This window comes from Rhinolophus ferrumequinum, chromosome 8 (genome assembly GCF_004115265.2).
Source record: "Rhinolophus ferrumequinum isolate MPI-CBG mRhiFer1 chromosome 8, mRhiFer1_v1.p, whole genome shotgun sequence".
Taxonomy (NCBI): Eukaryota; Metazoa; Chordata; class Mammalia; order Chiroptera; family Rhinolophidae; genus Rhinolophus; species Rhinolophus ferrumequinum.
Genome location: NC_046291.1, coordinates 52,706,520 through 52,729,598, shown reverse-complemented (window position 1 = coordinate 52,729,598; position 23,079 = coordinate 52,706,520). Strand labels below are relative to the sequence as shown.

Below are 23,079 nucleotides of genomic sequence, written 5' to 3'. Positions count from 1 at the left end.
AGTGGATGATTAAAGAGAAGGTGGTACATACATACAATGAAATATTGCTTGGCCATGGAAGGGAATGGGTTTTTGCCATCTGTGGTGACATGGATGGATCTGGAGGGTATTGTGCTGAGTGGAGTATGTCAGACAAAGATAGAGAGATGCAATGTGATTTTGCTTATATGTGGAATCTAAAGAACAAAATAAATAAACAAGACAGTAACAAAATCATAGATACAAAGAATATTTTGATGGTTGCCAAACAGAATGGGAGTTGGGGGTGGCTGAAAAAGGGGAAGGGATTAAGAAATACAAATTGGTTGTTACAAAGTAGTCATGGGATGTAGGGTATAGCATGAGGAATATAGTCAATAATATTGTAATAACCATGTATGGTGTAGGTGGGTACTAGATTTATCGGGGTGAGAGATAGAGGACAGGGTGAAAAAGGTGAAGGCACTAAGAAGTACAACTTGGCATTACAAAGGTCATGTGGATGTAAAGTATAGGGAATATAGTCAATAATATGGTAATAACTAGGTATTGTCCCAGGTGGGTTCTAGACTAGTCAGGGGGATCACGTCTTAAATTATATAAATGTCTAACCACTATGCTGTACATCTGAAATTAATATAAAATAATATTGAATGTCAATTGTAATTATTAAAAAAGGGGGGAAGGTAAAAGGGAATAAGAGGTTTAAATTTCTAGGTATAAAAAAAATACATAAGTCATGGGGATGTACTGTACAGCATAGGCAATATAGTTAATAATATTGTGATAGCATAGTACAATGTCAGATGGTTGTTGGACTTATCATGGTGATCACTTCTTTAGGTATATAAATGTTGAATAACTATTGTGTACACCTAAAACTAATATAATATTGTATGTTAGCTTGATTTTAATAAAAATGTTTTTTAAAACCCTATAAATATCAGATTAATGATACAAAGTGAACTTGACACTAATGTTTAAATGTGACTAGACAAATGAAAAGACTTATAATTCTAGTGGGAAGGAAGCCAAGCCCATGTATGTTTGCACTCTTATTTTCCTTATGTTAATAAGCTACAAGAAAAAAACAGGAACATAAATTTAGTTACCCCATATAAATACCCTAGGAGGGTAGGGGTAACAGTTCTATAAAGGTAATCTTTGAGCTAAGTAAAAACCAGAAACACAAATTTAGTTACCCCATATAAATACCCTAGAAGGGTAGGGGTAACAGTTCTATAAAGTTAATCTTTGAGCTAAGTTTCTTTTTCTGGAAAGTAGTAGTTATTAAATTTCATCATTCAGAAGCTCTAGATTGTCATGTATATATTATTTCAGCATTATTGGAGTGATTCTATTCATGAGACTCATACCTGTCTCTGAAGTTCTGCCAGGTTGTAAGGTAAGGCCCCCTCAGCCAACGGGGCTATTCTCTCAATATCTGCCATAGTCAAGCGCCTTTAGGCAAAAAAATATGGGGAAAAAAGAACTGTTAGACAGCAACAAACTCCTTATACTAAAGCCATCTTTCTTCAGAAAAAAAGGGAGGGTGGGGAAAAACTATGGTTTAAAAGTAGTATTTCCCTATTCACACAGATCATAGTGAGAAAAAAGAACTTCAGACCCTGCTTGCCACAACAAAAAGAAAAAGACTGAAGAGAAATAAAGTGGAGTATACTAATTTAATGAGACTTCAATGATAGATATTTAAAGAAATAATTTTTGCCAGAAGCAAAGTATAGACATTGACAATTCATACATACTAAATGCATTACCTTAGTACACATACTTAATGCATTAGGTGCAAAGTATCTTGAGAAGAATAAACACAAAACTGATAAATACTGCTAGTCTTTAAGAAAAAGCACAGCGTAGAAGGGAGACTTTATGGCATGCTCTTTTATACTCTTTGAGTTTTGATCCATGTGAACACACCATTGTTTCCAAAAAAAATTTTACTTAGAAATAAGTACTTTCCATGAACAAGTTAGAAGGTCACTTCACATATTTTGAGAAGCACTTTTTGAAAGCATTCATTATCTTGTAGGAGACTCAAAATCTTTACTAAAAAGGTGAATTCTAGATGGATGAGACATGGCTCAATATTTCATGACAATCACCAAAGACTGGCTATGTTTAGTATCATCTCCAGTTTAGCAATTCATTACATAGCATGAAGGCAATAAATCACCATTTATACTCAAGTTCTATTAGTCCTCAGTTCTAGGTGTTAAAACCCACTTTTCAGATATTCCTATACTTAACGACTAAAAAAAAATCCAATCACTTGATAGATCATAAATCCCCTATCCTACAGGTCCTGGTGGGTGCTCACAGATAAGAGTTTTTCTTTTGGATTTGCATAAGACTTTGCAAATTAAATATTCTCTATGTGCTTTAGTTTTTTTAGTCTATAAAAATGAGGCATAAAACATTTGAGCTTGTCTGTAATGGTAACTATGATAATAATATCAGGCTTATTTCAAGAAAATGATACTCTCCAACACAAAATGGTATATACTATTTAGTAAAATGACCATTCACAATGAACTCAAAAGACCCTAAGAGTCCTGAACATGCCCCTCAGTTTGCTTTATAAATTTAGACAAATTTCCACAAATCTCTTGAAATTCCTAATACCTCCAGAGTCCAGATTAAGTCAATTATTTTGCATCTGTTTTTCTTCTTCTCACTTCCCTCCCCCCTCTCTCATTTTTCTTCTTTCCCCCATTTCCCTCTCATTACTCCCTTCTTTTCCCTCCCTTCACCTTCCTTTCCCTTTAGTCTATCTTCATCTGCCTTCTTCTGTCTCTCCCTCCTTCCATTTCTTATATCTGACTGCTTCTCTTTCTTGAGACTTATATACTGAATAAACTATTGTTAAAATAAACTGAAAGCACACCACATTTGAAAGAATTGTCATATTAATAAATGTCATGAAGAAATATTGGAATAGTTACCCTGTAGCATTATATAAGTCTGCAAGCTGGTACAGGATATCAATTTCTAGTGGGGTGACTTGTCCATAGCGTATGGCACTCTGGGCAAATTCCTCTGGAAGAAAAAAAAAATTTTTTTAATCTTAAAAGCTTCTTAATATACAACAAACTTCTACCTTAGCCAACTATAATCTGCAAGCTAAAGGCATTTTAATATTATTTTTAAAATCTAAAACTAAATTTAAATACATAAGTTCAACTACACAAGAATAACTACAAAATTCTGAAAGCTGGCTAAAGATAAAATGTTAAGATGATGAAACAGCAAAAACAAACAAATTAACTTCAAATATAAAACAATCGCATTAGAATCCTCTTTCTTATCTTGTTTATTCCCTTTGGTCTCCAGATTTAGAAGATGAAAGAACTAGCCATTCTCCAGTCACCTAAAACATCCCACTACAAATCTGGCAAAAGGAGAGGGCCTGCCCTTCTTTCTGTGGCAACTCCTTCCCAGTACAAACAAGCTGCTGCCACAGTGCCACTGACCTGTTTGACAGATTGGGCCAAGGTTCTTTTCAAAACTGTCAAAGCCACTTTTCCATTCCTGACCTCAGCATCCCATTAAATCCGCCTGGATTTTTGGAGACCATTATGACCCAAGTGAAGCATATACACAAGACAACATACTTTCTAGATCTGGCTCCAGACTGGTAAACTTAGACCAACCTCATGCCCTAGATAAAGGAAACTGAAAATGCGGAGATTCAAATTAATACACATATGTTAAATCTTACCCTTTGTGACTTCAACATCTTTCCTTGTGCCAGCTAGTGTGCTATAGATCTTACGAACGAGCTCCATGTTATTCAGTAAGGAGTTAAACGCATTGAAGTAGGAGAAGCTAACCTGATGTGAGATACTTCCTCCAGCTGCCTAGGAAATCACAACACAGAAAGTTAAAAACCAAAAACAAACAAAACATGTTTATGGACACTGCACTTTCCTCAGAGAATAGCCAAAGGAGTCCTCATTATTAAAATGATTAACAACCAGTCCATAAATATGAGGCAAATGTCGTACTGAAACACTCAGTGCCTTTCATGCCCTCGGGGAGGTCTATGCAATTTAAGTTTTAAGGAGGAAAGCAACATCTGGAAGTTGGACTTTATGGTTCATCTACCTATAAGGTCAGAAACAACAAATATAATTATCGCAGATCAAAAACAATGGTTATTTAAACAGGATTTTCAAGACCCTCAACTATGGAACTCATGCTCATTCTGGATAACCCAAACATCAATATTACAATATAAGGAACATTCTTTTAAACTTGCATTTTTTTCCCCACACGCATACACAAAAAAGAGTGGTAACTTTAAATTTTAACACTATTTCACTATATCAACTTTCCTAATCTTTTTTAAAAGGCCATTGTTATAATTAGATATTTAATCTGTGCTGGGCTCTGAGTCTGTATCATGAAAGATACAACTACCAAAAACTCCAAAAAATGTAGAGAAAATCCAGGCAGGATTTATTCGTGGTAAACTATGTCTTTGATGGAGCGGCTCAAAAGAGGCTCTCATGCCTGGGGAGGGATGGGGGCAATGCGGCCTTCGTTACCTCTGCAGGGTGAGGAGGTCATTTGTCCCTCTGGACAGAAACTGAAAAGGAGTATTTTTCATAGTTTGCAAAAGCCTAACTTCTAACCCAGGAGTCAGAGGAACCCGTATGATTGAAAACATTCTCTATTAAAAACTCAAAGAAATACCAGTGTGACAAACTTAATCATGAAGGTCTATTAAGTATAATATGGTGGGGTGGCCAGATGGCTCAGTTGGTTAGAGCGAGAGCTCTGAACAACAGGGTTGCGGGTTCAATTCCCACATGAGCCAGTGAGCTGTGCCCTCCACAACTAGATTGAAGACAATGAGCAGCTGCCGTTGAGCTTCTAAAGGGGCGGCTGGATGGCTCAGTTGGTTAGAGCACGAGCTGTCAACAAAAAGGTTGCCGGTTCAATTCCCGCATGGGATGGTGGGCTGTGTCCCCTGCAACCAAAGATTGAAAAATGGCCACTGGACTTGGAGCTGAGCTGCACCCTCCCCAACCAGACTGAAGGACAATGACTTGGAGCTGATGGGCCCGGAGAAATACACTGTTCCCCAATATTCCCCAATAAAATGTATTTTTAAAAAAAATAACAGTATAGGTAATGATGGGCAAAGGTACCCACCCCCACCACCTCTCACACACACATGCCTTAACCCAAATACAGATGATACTTGTACTAGCCTGAATTTGGACACCAGTGATCCAAAAGCAAATTATTTAATACATTCCTCTGGGGACGGAAATGGCGTTTGGTAAATTAAGGCTATAATCTAACCCCATTGGAAATTAAATGGGTCCCTTCACCCTATCCTCCTCTCTAGGATTTTCTTTCTTTCTTCCCTTCCTCCCTCCCTGTCTCCCTTGCTTTCTTTCCTTCCCTCCTTTCATTTTTTGACTGGGGTATTGGGTGAGGGTAGCGGAGTGAGAGATGGGTGTCAAGAAGGTGAAATGTGTAGGAGAAAGTGACATGCTCCATGTTCAAATTCACTGAAGAAAAAGAACAGAAGTTGATCTTTCTACCCCAGTCTAAATCAGGGATAATGATCTTCAGCTGAAACAACAAAAGCACTCATTGGCTTCCCTCCATTAAAAACAAGCAGCAATCAAAAACTTATACATAAGTACAACGCATGAACAAGAAAACTGGGAAGTGAGGCAAGTTTCACCACTCTGTGAGGAAGTGGATGACATCAGCATGCCATTGGTCCAGATGGTTACTTTACAGAGATTAACGGTTTTACAGAACAAAAAACTGTCTGGTCCATGCAGACTGAATGCACAGGTGAAGGGGCAGAGAGGGCAGTGAGCCACAGAGGCTGATGTCCACATACTTCCTCCATACCTTCTGCCACGGCCAGGGTTATTAAAACAGTATAGAAGTCAGTGACGATCCATCTAGCAAACAGCACCCTGCAGGCAACAAAGGAAGGAGCCAATCTTATAGCAAGGCTTTGGGAGCCTGATGGGATGGGAAAAGGAGAGGTACGGCCCACTGAAAAAAGTAATTGCACATCTTTCTCTACAAACTCCCTGGTAGTCTTTAGTTGGACGCTGTAGATGGAAATAAACAATTCAGAAATATACTAAAGCAAGAGGGTGGCTCTGCTATGATCTGGGGAAAGCCTTCGCCTTCACCCCACCTCCCTTACACACACCTGTTTACCTTCTACCAACCAAGCATAGAGTTAGAATAGCTGAGAGTCAGATGGGTCCAGGGAAGCAATCCAGGACCCAGTGGTTCAACAGTTTAAGGAAACAGAAAGTCGAAGTACTTGCTTTTACTTACAGAAACTAAGTTCTCCTCCACAAAGGGCGTAAGCATATGAGACCGAATGGTAACCATGATGTCACTGAAATCCAGACCAGAAATTGTGCCAGTTTTGCTTCTGTCTTTCAGTGCAAAGGCTTGTCTTGCATGTTCCAATTGTAGCTCCTAGAGGGAAAAATTAGAAATAGTGCATTAGATTAAAGTACGACTCAAATGTATGTTTTGGAAAGCAAGGACAGATACCCTTCTGCTACATGCACTTTCTACAGAAATGAACAATGTACAGCTCTGAATTTAAGACACTTTTAATTTCTTTTAAAAAGCACGTCTTCCTGAAAATGTACTACACATTACTCTTCAGGAAGAAGAATGAATTACAGCATGGCTATAAAGAAAAGGGAGGAGAAAGAACCTTCATTTACTTGAAAAGTTCTCATCACTGAAAACAAACAGTGTTATGTTTTCAGTCTATTTATTTCAGCCTTGAAAATAAGTAGCAATTTATTCTCTCCTGCTTGAAGGCATTCTTGTCATCCAAGAGTACTTTCTGAATTAAAAGTTTAGATTCATTTTCAGTTTTTCAACTTTAAATATTGCAATCAAAGTCTCTCTCTCAATAAATTAGAGACCTTTTATCAATTTTTAAAGTGAGACCCTCTGACCGGTAAGTGCGATACTTAGTACACCTGACCCCTGAACAACGTGGGTTTGAAATGCATGGTCCACTTAGATGCTAATTTCTTTCAATAAATACACAGTCGGCCCTCCATATCCCCAGGTTTCACATCCACGGATTCCCAACAGATCGAAACAGCTTGATCTGTGGTTGGGAATCTGTGGATGTAGAGGGCCAACTGTATGCACTTTCAACGTTTTATGTAAAGGACTTGAGCATCTGCTGATTTTGGTTTCCGTGGGCATCCTGGAATCAATCCCCCTCAGATACCAAAGGATGAGTGAAGTTTTGGGGAAGTCAAAAGCTATACATGGATTTTCCACTGCATGGGGCTCAGCACTCTTAACCCCGTGTTGTTTAAGAGCCAACTGTAATTCTAACATGAAAGTTATGAATAACAAACTGCACAACATGTGTTCAGCTAACACTCTGATCTTGGAGGAAAAGCTTTCAGCTTTACTTGAGTGTGATGTTACCTGTGGGCTTGTCATATATCGTCTTTATTATGTTGAGGTATGTTCCCTCTATCCCTACTTTGCTGAGTTTTTATCATTAAATGGATGTTGGATTTTGTCAAATGTTTTTTCCTGCATCTATACCTATTGAGATGATCGTATGATTTTTATCCTTAATGTTATTAATGTAGTATATTGCATTTAATGATTTGCGTATGTTGAACCACCCTTGCATATTAGGAAAAAAACCCACGTGATCATGGTGTATGATCTTTTGAATGTACTATTGAATTCAGTTTGATAATATTTTGTTGAAGATATTTGCATCTATCTTCATCAGAGATATTGGCCTGTAATTTTCTTTTCTTCTAGTATCCTTGCCTTGCTTTGATATCAGGGTAATACCGTCCTGTAAAATTAATTTGGAAGAAGTGTGCCCTCCTCTTCTATTTTTTGGAAGAGTTTGAGAAAAATTGGTACTAATTCTTCTTTAAAAGTTTGGTAGTATTCACCAGTGAAGCCACCTGGTCCTGAACTTTTCTTTGTTGGGAGGTTTATGATTATTATTCAATCTCCTTACTAGTAATTGGTTTGGTCTATTGAGATTTTCTATTTTTTCATCATTTAGTCTTGGTAGATTGTATGTTTCTAGAAATTTATCCTTTTCTTCTAGGTTATCTCATTTGTTGGTGTGCAATTCTTCATAGTAGTTTCTTATGAGCCTTAGCATTGCTGTTATCAGTCGTAATGTCTCCTCTTCCTTTTCTAATTTTATTTGAGTCTTTTTTTTCTTAGTCTAGATAAACGTTTGTCAATTTTATCTTTTCAAAAAACCAGCTTTTAGTTTCATTGACCTTGTATATTGTCTTTCTAGTCTCTATTTCATTTATTTCTGCTTTGATCTTTGTTATTTACTTCCTTTTACTGACTCTGGGCTTAGTTTATTCTTCTTTCTCCAGTTTCTTCATGTGTAAAAGTAGGTTGTTTATTTGAGATCTTTCCTTTTTCTTAAGGTGTTAATCATTATAAACTTCCCTCTTAGAACTTCTTTTGCTGCATCTCTTACGTTTTGGAATGTTCTTTTTCCATTTTCATTTGTCTCGAGATATTTTTTTATTTTTCTTTTGATTTCTTCTATGACCCACTGATTGTTCAGGAGCATGTTGTTTAATCTCCACATAGTTGCGAATTTTCTCCTCTTCTACTTAAGTCATTCTCCCTAACTCATTCCATCTCCCTATCATCTCAGCTCCAACCACACCATCCTTCAAATGAAGCAGGAATTTCGGTCTCTATTTCAGCCTTAAAATATGGTTGAAAGTGTTCCTCATGTAAAGGATAGTCCTAAGCAACATCAGAAGCAGACACAGGTCCACACCCTAGCTACGTTTTCCATTCCTCACTCATCTTTTTTTCCCTCCTTCTTTATGTCTTTTTTATGTTTCTGTCTTCTCCATGCATGTGTCTTAGACTCTCAGAAATATCCATTGCCAACAATGGGCGTGATTAAGCCTTATTAATGACAATCAGTACAAAAGAAAGTTTGTACCTTTATATTAAAGGACTTTATATGGACCTTTATATTAAAGACAAAGAATCCTCAATGTAAGCGTAATGTTAGAAGGACAGATTTTCTATTTTCTACTAGGTCAACAGTTGAATCTCATGCATCTTTTAAAGATACATTTTTGAAGTTTAACAGATGAAACTATAGAGTATATGGGATTGGCTTCCAAATGATCCAGTAGGGGGAAGAGTGGAGAGCATAGATAAAACAAGATTGGCTAACGGTTAATAATTGTTAAATTGTTGATAGGTACATGGAGGTTCACTATACTATTCTATTTTTAAATATATTGAAAGTCTTTCAAATTAAGAACTTTTAAAAATGAAAATTAAGAAATTCAAAATGAGAAGCAAACCAAAGAAAAAAGAGGCTCCATATATAAAGCTCTCAGTTTATGTAATATAATTAAAACGTCAGGGTAGAGTACTTCAGTAAATGCAAGGGAACCAATGATGAAAGCAAGACACCTTTGGAGAAATCTTTTTGGAAAACCACCAGTTTCAGCTCTTGAATGCATAATATTTTCAACTTTTCAAGTTTTAGCACTTGTAAGGTCAGTCAGGTAGGTACTAACAGTGCAAGTATTAGAACAAGCACTGGGTTCTACAAATACCCACACCTAAGAGATACAGTTTTCAAACTGTAATCACCCTAATGAAGAAAAACAATGCTCTGGGCTTATAAAAGATAAACTCAGTCAAGATACTTTAAAAAGATACTTCATCTAAAAAGATAGATAGTCTAATAAATAAATGTTCAAATAAATCTGCTTCTGGATCGAAAGAGTAGGTAGGCGAACCGAGGGAAATGGTAAAGAAAGGAAGTTATGCTAACGCTAAAGATGATCTCCTGCATTTGGAAATGCATTTTATCTAACTATGAGATGAAAATAGAAGAGCTTCATTAATAGTATGGCTTTGGATGAGACTGAACTAGTACATTTAACTCTGCTGTCTTCCAAAACTCCACTCTGCACTAAAATCACATTAAAGGGGAAAAAAATCAAAAAATAAAAACTCAAAGATGAAGAGAACAGAAAAGGAGAGGACAGCAACTACATGTTTAAGATTAGAGAGCAGAAGAACAAGTGAAACCTGACTTTGCAGAACCGAAAAAACAAGAGTAGAGACAGCCAAAAAGCGATTCAATGGACATGACAGAACCCCTAAAAGACTTAGAAATTATCTGGAAGTGACAGTGAAGGTGGAGCTGAAAACAGGAGGCTTAGGTGGAAGTCTGTTTAAGAGGCAGTTTTCTACCTGCTTTACTACACCTTAGCTGGACCTCTGCTCTTTCCCAAACTTGGCAGAAGACTAGAGGTTCACTGCCTGAAAAGTTTAACAGAGGATCTCTAGAATAGGGAAGACCAGGCATAGCTGAAAAGAGGTAACTAAATGAAAGTCCATCTCCACCGAATGTTGAGAACTCCAACTCTCTTGTCTTACTCAGCAACCAAATGTCAAAATCCAGACCTAATATTCCAGATATGAGGCCAGATAATTTTTCTGATTCCCCAATCCAAAAGAAAAGGCCTAAACATACAGTCATCAGAGGGTCACCAACACGAGCCCAGCCAGAGAACTTTACAGTAAGGTCCACAGTTAATCAGTTGTACCATGAACCCAAAGCTTCCAGGAAGCCTCAATCTTCTATGAGATGGGGATCGAGGACCATCAGACACGAGAAAAGCCACTCACATGAAGAACAGAGACTCAAAAAAAGAGAAAGAAAGGAATTTGGAGGAAACATACTTTGCAGAGAAAATAAAATTAGAAAAACAAACAAAAAACCCTATCTTTATTATCTGTGGAGAAGTGAGAGAAAATAGTACCTCCACAAAAGAAGAACAGTATGCTATTTTTAAAAAAGAAATATTCAGAAAACCAAAAGAGCTCCTGAAAATTAGAACTATGGTAAAAATTAAACACTGAATAGAAGGTTCAGAAGGAAAAAAAGAGGGAAAAGAAAACTAAGGAATCATACGTTTAATATATTTACTAGTTCTAGAAAGAAAGAAAATAGGAATAAATAAGAAAAGTAATAATATTTTCGAGAACTAAAGAACATGTTTTCAAATTAAAAGAACCCATTAAATGTCCAGTACAATGAATAAAATAAACTCACACCAAGGAATATCATCACGAAATTTCAAAACACTGAAGAAAAGAAAAAAATCTTGAAACTCTTCAGAGTGAAAAAGTTTCAAAACAGAATCAAGAATGAGAATGGCACTGGAGTTCTCAGTGGCAATAATAGAAGCTAGAAAACAAGAGAAATGTTTTCAAAATTAGAAGGAAAATTAATTCCTACTAGAATTCTACACGCAGCCAAGCTAAGTGTAATAATAAAACAGAGGTTTTCATATATGAAAAGTCTCACACACAAAATATTACTTACTTTTCTTAGGAAGCCCCTGCAGGAACTAAACCATGACAAAGGAAGAGATGAAATCCAGCAAATGGGAAATTCAACATAACAGAAAGGCAAATGGATTCCCCAGGATGAAGGTGAAAGGAGACCACAGAGTGACAGCTATGCAACAAGTACAAATCCAGCCTCCAATCATGAAGCAAAAAAGTTAAACAGAAAATTACCACATGAACCAGCAATTCAACTCCTAGGGATATACTGGAAAGATTTGAAAACAGGTATTCAAACAAATACTTGTATACCAGTATTCATAGCAACACTATTCACAATAGCCAAAAGGTGAGAACAACCCAGTCAGTGTTCATCAACTAATGAATGGATAGACAAAATATGGTATACGCATACAATGGAATATTATTCAGCCATAAAAAAGAAATGAAGTACTAATACATGCTACAAAATGGATAATCCTTAAAAACCTTATGCTAAACGAAAAACAGTCAGACACAAAACGTCCTATTGTATAATTAATTCCACTTACAGTTGACCTTTGAATAATGCAGGGGTTGATGGCACTGACATAGTTGAAAATCTGTTTATACTTTTTCACGCACCAAAAACTTAACTACTATTAGCCTGCTGTAGATAAGAAGCCTTACCCATAACATAAACAGTCGATTAACACATATTTTGTATGTCATATGTATTATATACTGCATTCTTACAATAAGGTAAGCTAGAGAAAATGTCATTAAGAAAATCATAAGGAAGAGAAAATTCATTTATAGTATGTAAGTATTTACTGAAAAAAATCCATGTATAAGTGGACCTGGGCAGTTCAAATCCATGTTGTTCAGGGTCAGCTGTATATGAAATATCCAAAATAGGTCAATCCATAGAGACAGAAATTAGACTGATGGTTGCCAGGGATTAGGGAGAGAAAGGAAAGGGGAATGACAGCTAATGGATACAGGGTTTTCTTTTGTGGTGATGAAAAGGTTTTGGAATTAGAGGTGGTAGTTGTACAACACCATGAATGTACTAAATGCCACAGATTGTGCACTTTTACATGGTTACTTTTATGTTAAGTAACCTTTACCTCAATTTTTTAAAGAGAGAAGGCTCCTAGAGAACTCTAAGAAGATGAAATTGACAGAATACCTAATGTGTTTTAAGCATATTAAAATAAGATTTTAACAACTGGGCAAAGTTTGAGAATGAATTACTTCACTACATAGAAAACTAGACAAATAAGAAAAACTAGAAACTCTAAGAAAAATAATCACTTTAGTCATGCGTAATGTTTATAAAATTAGTAATTCAAATATGATATTGATCTAGGCAGATCGTGACATAATTATAAAGGGTGGGGACAAAAAATTCTAAGTCTGTGGTAGAGAGGAAGAGGTGAAAGAAGTAGTTCCCAATCTTCCATAGTTCAAATTCAATCAAAAATACCTAAAAGGGAAAAATTAAAAAGTAGAAGTGCCAGCATAAGTTTATTATGTAAAACTACGGAAGTAAACACTGAAAGAAACAATTATAAAAGTTTTGAGAAGTTGCCTCGGGGAGTGGGACATGGAAAACGGAGGTAAAATGCCACAGGGAGTTGCTAGGTTTTGTAATAAACCTGGTAAAACCAGAAGGGAAGGAAGTGGAGGAGGGACGGTATATATTTACACCAGTTATAAAAACAAACTCACCTGGAGAAACTGTGTGAATTCTGTGTAGTTAAGATGCTTCTTTCGATTATGCCCAAAGTGCAGTCGGATAAACTCACAGTCCCAGTTAAAAGGGATATGATGATGAATAATTGTCTGTCCAAAAATTTCTTTGACATTTTCTTAAAAGGGAAAACAAAAATACATAAATTATACCTGAAATAAGTAGCTCAGTCCACTGCAATGTTCCTACAGAAAGAAATTAAGAGAAATTTTAAAAGTCAATATTATCTGCTTCTATTAAGATTAGCTGCAAAATTTTTGTGCCCAGAAACCCATGCACAGGAACACAATTGATACAAAATGTAATTTTACACTTAAGATTGTGTGCCATTACATATAAGGCCATGAGATTCTTAATTTCTCTTGATTTAATTTTAATTAGGAAGTGATTTATATCTCACACTATGAAAGGCTGCTACTTTGCATTCCAGTGTAAAATCAATAGTGTTTTCCCGGTTCCTCAAGGAGTCGAATTAAGCCCTTTATCAGAAGCATGAATACCTAAATTACAGGATAATGCAATATTTGTCATACTAAGTATGGTTTGATTGAGTCTTGATTATTACATTCACACTAGCCTGAATATGTCTATTGAAGAAAGGTATAAGAAATACTACCAAAAGCATATCATTAGCTCAGCAGCAAGCACCTTATTAAAAGCTTCTGATATTATCAAAAATATGGTCTTGACACAAAGCTTCAAAATCTTCATAAAAGCCATGATTATTAGTCTCAACTATTAAAATATTTTAAGATAAGTGAAATTAGTGATTCACTTTTAACTAAAGAAGAACTAAACACAGTACACTAACTTTTAGATAAGAACCAGTCACACTGTGTATACAACCAAAACCTTCTGACAGCTTTTCTTCATGCACTGACCATGTCATTCACTTTCTTACACAGTTCTACACTTACTATAAAAGTCAATTCACAAATGACTGGTACTTGAACAAGCATAGACTGGATAGACGAATTTAGAAGCTCATGCCAAAAAAAAAAAAAAATCATTAACAAAGTTAAGAAAGCAGGAAGCCTGTTTACTGACGTCTTAAGAACAAAATTATTTTCAAATTTAAGCCAATTATATTAGTGAAAGGGTTTTACCATCAATTGCTATCAATTATACTAGAGAATTAGCAAATACAAGTGTAGGTAATGTTTTATAATCTCCAACTATGCGATTTTTCTCTAATTTCTGCAAATTCTTTAAATAAGATACAGATCTTGTATTGTAAATGATTTAATGGATTCCCTTTAGTTTTACATACCTTTTTTCTTGATAAAAGCATTGCTATGGTGGGGGCGGGGAGCGGGTATGGTGTAAGAATCCTGAACTGGATGCCCTACCAGTCTGGACTCTACATAAACAGCTCTGAATAGGTCACAACAATCAGTAACTTGAAAGAAGGCATTGGATGTCACTGGGGAGATGGGATTCTCATCTTTCCTTTCAAATGGAATGTAGCATTTATTTCTTGCCTAAGTAGCAACAGTATTTCAGAATTTTCAATCATATCAAATTATTTCCACCTTCCATAAACATAAATATATAGGTTTTTGTTTCTAAAAGCAAATAATTAGCTCAATAGCAATTCATGGAATCCTGCTTCTAACCAACACAAAAAATTACCTTTAAATCTATATGAAACTTCAACAAGTTGTAATATATGTTAAAGTTTACAAGATAATTAAAATAATAAGGGTTGCAATAAAATATTTAGAGCTAAAAATATTATGGCAGATCAGTGATGATATTTTAGGATCCTGCTAATTAATTGGCTGCTTCTATTCCCAAACTAATTAATTTGATTTCTTATTTTTAAGGTTTAACAAAGTGTGAAACTAAGGAAATAAAGAAATTAATGGAAAGCAGAACAGGATAAGTTAAATTACTACATATATTTAAGTAATATTAAGATTAACTATTAAAGAGAATAAGTTATTTTGTGATCATCTTTATTTTAAAGGTCACAATTCCCAAAACTCAACTATTTGATAAGAAATGTACATATTGCTACTTAGATAAGTTTTATATAATGGTGGAATAAAACTGAATTCCTTTTATATAATCAGAAAATATCAGACTCTCGAGTGCTAAACTACATCAAATAAAGTAAAAATTCAGAAGCTTTCAAACTGAAAATTTAATTATGAAAATTGTTTCCTATTATCACAAAAAGGACTTTTATAAACCAAAATTACAATTTATAATTTACACTCAGAAAAATAGCTCTATAGTAAAAACTTAACTAAAAGCATATTTTGTAAACTTCCTAGCAACTTCTAAAAAAGATCTTAAAATATCTTTGAGACAATTAAAATGATGGCCTTAATTACTCATAGTAATCTCCCCAAATATTGAAGTGTCATTTCCATAAGTATTTGTTTGAACTTCTCCTATTTCTCCTGAAGTGGTCACTTGACACCTTTGTATATTGTTTTATAATGACCACTATTATGTGCTGTGGTTTATTAACTACTAGACAGTTTTAATTATTTTAGCCATGTCATAGTCTACAACTATATTACTAGGACTAACAAAATTTCAAACCCACTTTGGCACCTCTTGATGTATTCCACTTCCCTTCTGTTATTATTTCCACTACCAACAGCCTAAGGCTAATTCAGGAAACTTACAGAAACAATTATTACAACTATTGTTTTGAAGTCTAATTCTTAATTACTTTACTTTTACCAGCATGTGCTTATCAAAAAAAAAAAAAGTTAGACAAAAGTTCTGGAACTGGGGAACTTATACTTGTGTGAGGCAAAAGCTGATAGCAAACCACTGATGTTCTTCTTATCTTACCTGATTTTGTCAGGTTCTGCATGACATGAAAAGGGAACACCGATAACGTCAAATACACCCAATATATCTAACTGAAACTGCATAGCAAGTTTTCCCCCCAGAGAGAATCCCGTCTTTCCAGTGGCAAACAAGGATCTTGAGCTCTAAACAGCACCTCATGGAGGCTCTTTCGGCAGCCATAGTTCTGGCCTGGGTGAAAGGGATATGACAGGCACATCTTATTGGCAGCAAGATCAGGATCTAGTGTTCTAGACTAGGTTGGCATTGCTAAGGGAAATAGGAATCCATTCGTTTTCTGACATATAGAAAACAATAGACCACTTTTTCACTTCCTGCAGAGTATGGGCTTATAAAAGAGATGGTTTCTAGTTGCTTTGAAAAGGGTATTGGGGCCAGATAAAAGTAGCCTGTCATTATGATCTCTTTGCTCAAGGGAGAGGAGCACAATGATTTGTCAGGAGCACAGGTAATGGTGACAACTGTGATTAAGTAAAAATGTTCACAGATGTATAACATTAGTCAGTTTAGCTGTATCAGTCACTTATGATGACTGGACTAGATGAAATACACATTGAAGCATATATATTATGTAAATATGTCTTAACAGAGGTTTTAATTTCCCCAGCAGCCCACACTGTGTTTCCCCATCTCATCCACCCTCATCCCTCCCCTGGTCCTTATGGGAGCTTCCTACTGGTCTTGTTCACCTTTCTGCAGTACAAAATTACCTCTGACCGGGGCTGGCACTCTTCTCCAAGACTGCCGCCATGCCTGTTCCATGAATGAGCCTGGAAGGAGCTGCTGTACCAACGGTGTGGCCAGAGAACTCCTCCTGTAGGTATACAAGCCATCAGCCCTGTGACACAGCCCACCTACCATCAGCCCAACGACATCCTGATTCCAAGGATTTCAGCCCAGCAGGAGCCACTGCTTCCAACTTACAGGCTTGAGACCAAACATTTTTATTGTCAGGGAAAAAAAGTCCTCAACAGCTGAGTTTCACCTGCACAGTTCTTAAAGTGAAGTCAGAGAGGCTTTTAGAAGGACTCCAACCATGAACAATGAATATCCTTGTGTATAACTGAACAAAAACAATGGCGAGACTTGTGGAAGTAAAGAGTTTTTCAGTGAAGGAAAACTTGGGGGGGAAGAGGAACAACTCAGAGACCAAAAAGGAAAACAAAGGAAAACAAACAACAACAAAAATAAAGATCAGCAGGAACTTGCAGAAGTCGTCCCAACCAACATAGCACGTAGACTCAGTCCCAGACCTCTGGTTATACTTCCAGGAGGGCCATTAGTTTCCTGGGTGATCTCTGTTTTTCAGGGGGAAAATATTTCTACTAACCCCTTACCTACCTCCAGAAGGGACTACTGTACAACCAGTCAACAGAGTAGTCCCGCTGCCAAATATATGGAAAGGTCCATTTCTCAGGAAAGGTTAATTTACATTTAAAGAGCATCTATTACCATGGAAGCTACATGCTTTAACAATCTATCACCAAATGGCATAAAGACTATTATCACTATGTCCTTTTTTTAGCTCAAACTCTAATAGACTTGAGTATTAATATAATCTTCTCAGTGATATCTGAAAGGAGTCTCAAAAATTCTTCCTGATTTAATTTGAACGCCCAGGTGAGGCTCCAATTCTTACCAGATTAAAGCAGATATTTACTACCATTACAATTTCATATTTTTCCATGTCTATAGCCACTGAGAGAGGGCACAACATTTTCATATCTACACTTGCATCTCCTGTACTTTTTAATAATAGCAGTGGTTATTCCTAAACCACCCCAATCTATTCTCCCTTTTAGGGGGAAAGAGTCTATTTTAGAGGCACAAATGAAACACATTTTTGTTTGCTGTACATATTGATGGTCAAAGACAGTACAAACTCAAAAGGAATTCCTGCTTTTTGAGGGTTCTACAGTCACAGGATGAAGACATGCCCTTAGAAAAATTCACTTTGAAGAGTCCTTATTCCTAGGCAAACACAATGTTGATGAGATTTTAATAGAAAACTTAGAATGTGTAACATGTTTTATATTCATTTATCAGTTAATAGATAAGAGTTTGGGTGTTGTTTTGGTGGTTTTTTTTTTTTTTTTAATGATTACATCTTTGTTAAAACAATAGGTTTTTATCTTTTTTTAATTTAGGGCAAAGGCATGGCAGCTATTGACAACACAATGTAGTATAATTGGTTATCCAGGTTACCTCAACCTAATTCTATCAAGCAGAATATCCAGTACGCTAGTGGATAATAGTGAGACCAAGGCAAGTTTATACCGTATCTAGCACACACCAGTCATGCAATAGTCTCTACAAGGCTCATGCCACCAGGCTCATGCTTGTAACAGGTATACAAGCCATTAAGTAATTATCCACAGCATGCGTTAGAAGTTTGATTAAAGGAACATCAAAGAGGAAACAATTAACTAATGGTTTTATTCACTCTTTTAAAAGCTCTAGAACCCTCTCCTGAGCTTGCACATTCTGAAGTGGATTACCAAGGTCTCAAAGGAAGTCCTTTCTCCCAGAGAGGAGGCATCTCTAACAATAAAAGAAACTTGCCCAACACTCAAGTAAATGTTGTTCAATATTGCTATTTATATAAATACTTCCAAGATGCACACAATATAAGTATACAATTTGATGTGTATAGAAAGCATATCTATAAAACAAAAGCATAGATGAGAACAATATATAGAAGCACACAGATAACATCACCATCACAGTCCATGAGAGATACTGTGGCACACGCCTTTCCCCCTCCATTACACCTTGCATCCAATATTCTCTCCCACCTTTCTCTCCTGAGGTGCACAAGAGAAAACTATTCTTTAAATAAGCTCCAAACTAGAAAACATAAGACCATTTGGTGAAAAGGATGTAAAGCTAGAATGGATCTAAAATTTCCTTTCATTTAAATATGTGTCTATAAACACATAAGTACAGTTCATTTTATTAAGTGGGTACAAACATGAAAACTGACCTTTATTACAGATCCAAAAATCCTATAAAAATAAACTCCAAGTGAATTATTTCCTTATGTTGAAATTCTGTCATCTTGAATACAGCCTGCAATGAGTGGGCCTTAGAAATCTTATTAAATGGCATGTAACAGTTTCAATGCTTTTCCTCTTTTCTTAAGAACAGAAAATTAAATTTTCTCTTCTTCATCATAATTATTTCCATTTTAGTAAGAAAATTTGTCTAAATGGATCCTCAACACTAGGAAGGCAGCGCAGGAAGGGGAAACGGTCAAAGTCCCCAGGAAATAGGTGAGCACCATCAAGAGAACCATCCAGCTGACCAGGGACCCCAGGAACAATGTCAAAAGGGGGTTCGGCTTGATCTTATTCCGTAAGAATCTTCCTATTTCTAAATTGGAAGAAGAATGAAAGGACTCTGTAGGGTTTGTATGTTCTTCAGTTCATACCAGGTACTATAAAAACTAACATTGATATGCTTTGCTTTCAATCCTAATTATATTTTCTTAAACTCCTAACTCATAAGTCATGGTCTGAAGGAAAAACAGAAGATCTATAAAATGCTAATGTTGGGATCAAATAACTACAAGCTTTCATTTACGTGAAATACTAAGGTGTGTATAAACCACTCTGCTACTTCTTACACTCACTTTAATATACTCATCAACGATGGCACAGGTCTCTATTGTTAGTGTGTTCGATGAACTGACTTGAGTGACTTGTTTTTAAAACTGGAAATTAGGGAAAGCAATCAAATGGAGGAGACACAAAGAACCAGGATATCCAGGTAGGAGGTACAAAATAAATTACACTTTGGTTCTAGGGAAATCTAATTCTTAAACAACAGATTCATGATAGAATCACAGGTGTACTGTCATTCATGTAAATATTTGCACTATTTCCCAAGCATTTCTGCACCACATTTGAGCATGGGTGATATCAACTGAAAAGAGAAAATGCAACACTATTAGTTGGAGAGGGTTAATGCTGAATGATGAGATATAAAGGTTTTCTGCTTTAAACTACAGGACGTAGGTGTTTTTGAGAAAAGTCAACATTCTTTAGGAGGGAGAATGACCAGAGCTTGCTCCAACACAGGGACAATGCCAATACAGGCACAGAAACCTAAAGTACTGTGCATAGTTCTTTATTTGGGGAAATCTTCTTATACGGAGGACCACTGGATCAATGGGCAGAGGGAAGGAAACAATCAATGTCAAGCTAGAAAATGTGCCCATTACGATGGATCATAGCGAAGACACCACTGTTCCTTCCGAATACCTGTACTTTCTCACTATTCTCACCACGACATTGACACTTCTATCTTTGGGTTGAACTATGACAGTTTCTTTCATAACCAACTCTAGAGTGAATAAATATTTAGTGCTGTGGCTCAAGAAAAGCCTGACTTTCACGAGTTTCTCTACCACCAGTTGATGCCAATTCACACCATAAATGGGCCCAGGTTCACTTTTACAAGATGGAAAAGTTCTGCAGATCTGTTTCACAGCAACGTGAACATACGCAACACTACTGAACTGTACACTGAAAAATGGTTTAGATGGCAAGGGTTATGTGTTGTGTTGTGTTACAACAACTTAAAAATTCCAAATATTAAAAAAAAAGGATGAGGGCTCAAGGTCCTTGAAAACACTACATTGTTTTTATTGAAACGCCTGTTGCAGGAAAATATTAGCTGATACTTTTACTAAACAAAAACTAATTTCTGCAAATAAGTGTCCTGAAAAACTAATACATGACTATAAATACAAATCCTACTTTATGTGCTTGTCAGACACTGACAATATGCTAATAGATTATGTGCCTACCAAAGGATTTAAAACAATTTCTACATCCAACTCAAATGGAAATTTTAATATTCTAGCCTTGTTTCCCAAAACCAAAAAACTAAAATGGGGGTTCAGAGAATACTAACTCTTCTTGCCTTAACTCTCTCCTTCAGTTCTACTCTTGGTGTTAAAATGACACAGTAGCAGTTTTCCAAAGATGCTACAGAGAAGCTCTGAACTCCCTACCCAAAAAATCCCTTAAAGAATGAGATGACTCCACGTTGTTCATAAAGAATTTTGCCCAGGCTGGCCCAGAATGAGTAAACTCACACCACCTATTTTAGGAATGTGTGAGTGGCAGTGATTCAGTGAGTGGATGCACAGCACCCCTGGTATCCTTCATTTTCGGTGAATAGTTCAATGCTTTGAAGAAAATACAACCATTTTATTTGTGTAAATCCTTTTATGAAAGTAATACTTCACTTATTGGCTAGCTCCTAAACAAACAGCAATCTATATGCAGTTACGAGATTTAGCAAATAAAAATGGGACCAGCCTCACTAACTTCACTTATCACTTATAATCTTTTTTTTTCCTTACCAAAGGTCACCTCTCCATTTCCACTCTTGTCAAACAATTGGAAAGCCACTATGAACATGGAATCGGGAGCACATAAAACAGATTCAAATGCCAAAAACTCTTGATAGGAGATCAACCTAGAAAAAAATATAAAATATTACTGTATGATTAAGAAAGGGAAAAACATCAGGCATTAAACCTGCCTTTACTGTATGACCAGAGGTTCAGGGTAACCACATCATTGATAAAGGGAAGTTTCTCTTTATAGAGGTATTCCTGATAAGAAAGAAAGAAAGAAGGAATGATAGAATTAGAATATCATCCTTTTGTAAACCCCTCACAAATTAATGGACCTGGGCAATAATCAATAGCCTCTAACATCACAAAAGAGAGAGAACTAAACCAAAAATAATTGAACCTGAATCTGAACGAGTTTGCAGATCAGAGTTTCTCCACCTTGGCACTCACTCAGTAGTGCCATGTGAAGCTGGACGATGCTTTGCGGCTGAGGCCTGCTGTGCACCGGATTGTGGTTAGCAGCGTCCCTGGCCTCTACCCACTAGATGCCAATAGCACCCACCACGTTGAGAATTACTACTCTAGATGCAATCAACAATTTGCAGAAAATACAAAGGACAAAGGAACATGTTGAACATCACCACAGGAACACAATCAGCAAAAATACAGACGGTAGGAAACTACAGGGCGAGTATTCTGTAGCTGGAAAAAACACTTTTAAAGAAGGTATGTTGGAGAATCTCCTGAAAAACCTAAGAGATATAGCAATTAATTATAAGATACAGATCTGATTTGGATTCTGGTCCAAGCAAAGCAAAAACAAATTTAGTTCATAAGAAAAATCAGGAAATGAAAATACTGATGTAACAAATCCACTAGATGATATTAAGAAATCAATCTAAATGTTTTTGAGAAGTTTCTGTTTCGTTTTGGGTAACATTCCTTATTTTTTAGAGGTACACACGGAGATATTTACAGATGAAATATGTCATCTGGAATTTGCTTCAAAATAATCTAGGGAACGAGTGGAATAAATAAAATAAATTTAATAACTTTAATAGTTATTATTACAATAATTATTAAACGTGGGTAGTAAGTATATTGAATTCACCACACTATTCTGTTTTATGTATGTTTGAAATGTCAATAATAAAATTTTTAAAGGAAATATTTCAAAACAGAGAGAGGGGAAACTAAAGCTTATTGAGTCCTACAATACTCAGGGTTGTGAAATTAGCCAGGGGCCAAAATTATAGTGAAATTACCTTCAATGATTTTATGGAGCTGCTATATGCTAATTTAGAGTCATCGTCCATAGCAAGTTCGCTGCAAAGATTCCATAGCATGTTGATGCTATTGGCAAGTTACCAGTACTCGCATTATAAAAAGCTATATATATACCCTATATCTAAGCTAAAGGAATAGACCTAATCCTCAATGTGACTTTTAGGCCCACAGAATCTGACCTTTGCATAACTTCCCCTTGCTCTCTGAACTCTAGGCCACACTCATTCTCACCTCCTAGAAAAATCCAGGAACATTCCACTAAGGGCCATCACTCAGCAATTTATTTTCCTTGGAATGGTCCCACCATCTCCAAATTTTTGCCCATTTAATTTGCACCCAATCTTTAAGCTCAGCTTAAATATGATTTCCTCAAGACAACCAACTAAGAGTCCCCAGACGACTTCACATCCCCTTTAAACCCTAACAGCAGCCCCTTTTTAGTACCCCTCACAAAATGCTTAAAATAATTAAGTAACTCATCGTTTAAAGTCTAATTCCC

General features: G+C 36.1%; 1 protein-coding gene across 3 annotated transcripts in view; it reads right to left on the bottom strand.

The window, feature by feature from the left end:
• The window catches only part of SLC25A12 (solute carrier family 25 member 12), a 159,287-nt gene that overhangs the window by 34,113 nt on the left and 102,095 nt on the right, over positions 1-23,079 (bottom strand). For 2 of the 3 annotated variants that reach the window (XM_033111382.1, XM_033111383.1), the window contains exons 4-9: positions 21,297-21,412; positions 13,075-13,214; positions 6,322-6,468; positions 3,719-3,857; positions 2,943-3,036; positions 1,356-1,440 (exon numbers count right to left, since the gene is read on the bottom strand). In XM_033111382.1, the coding sequence (XP_032967273.1) occupies positions 1,356-1,440; positions 2,943-3,036; positions 3,719-3,857; positions 6,322-6,468; positions 13,075-13,214; positions 21,297-21,412 (721 nt within the window). Of the gene's footprint in view, positions 1-1,355; positions 1,441-2,942; positions 3,037-3,718; positions 3,858-6,321; positions 6,469-13,074; positions 13,215-16,635; positions 16,740-21,296; positions 21,413-23,079 lie in introns of those variants that run through there. The other variant, XM_033111384.1, reaches the window with a different exon arrangement.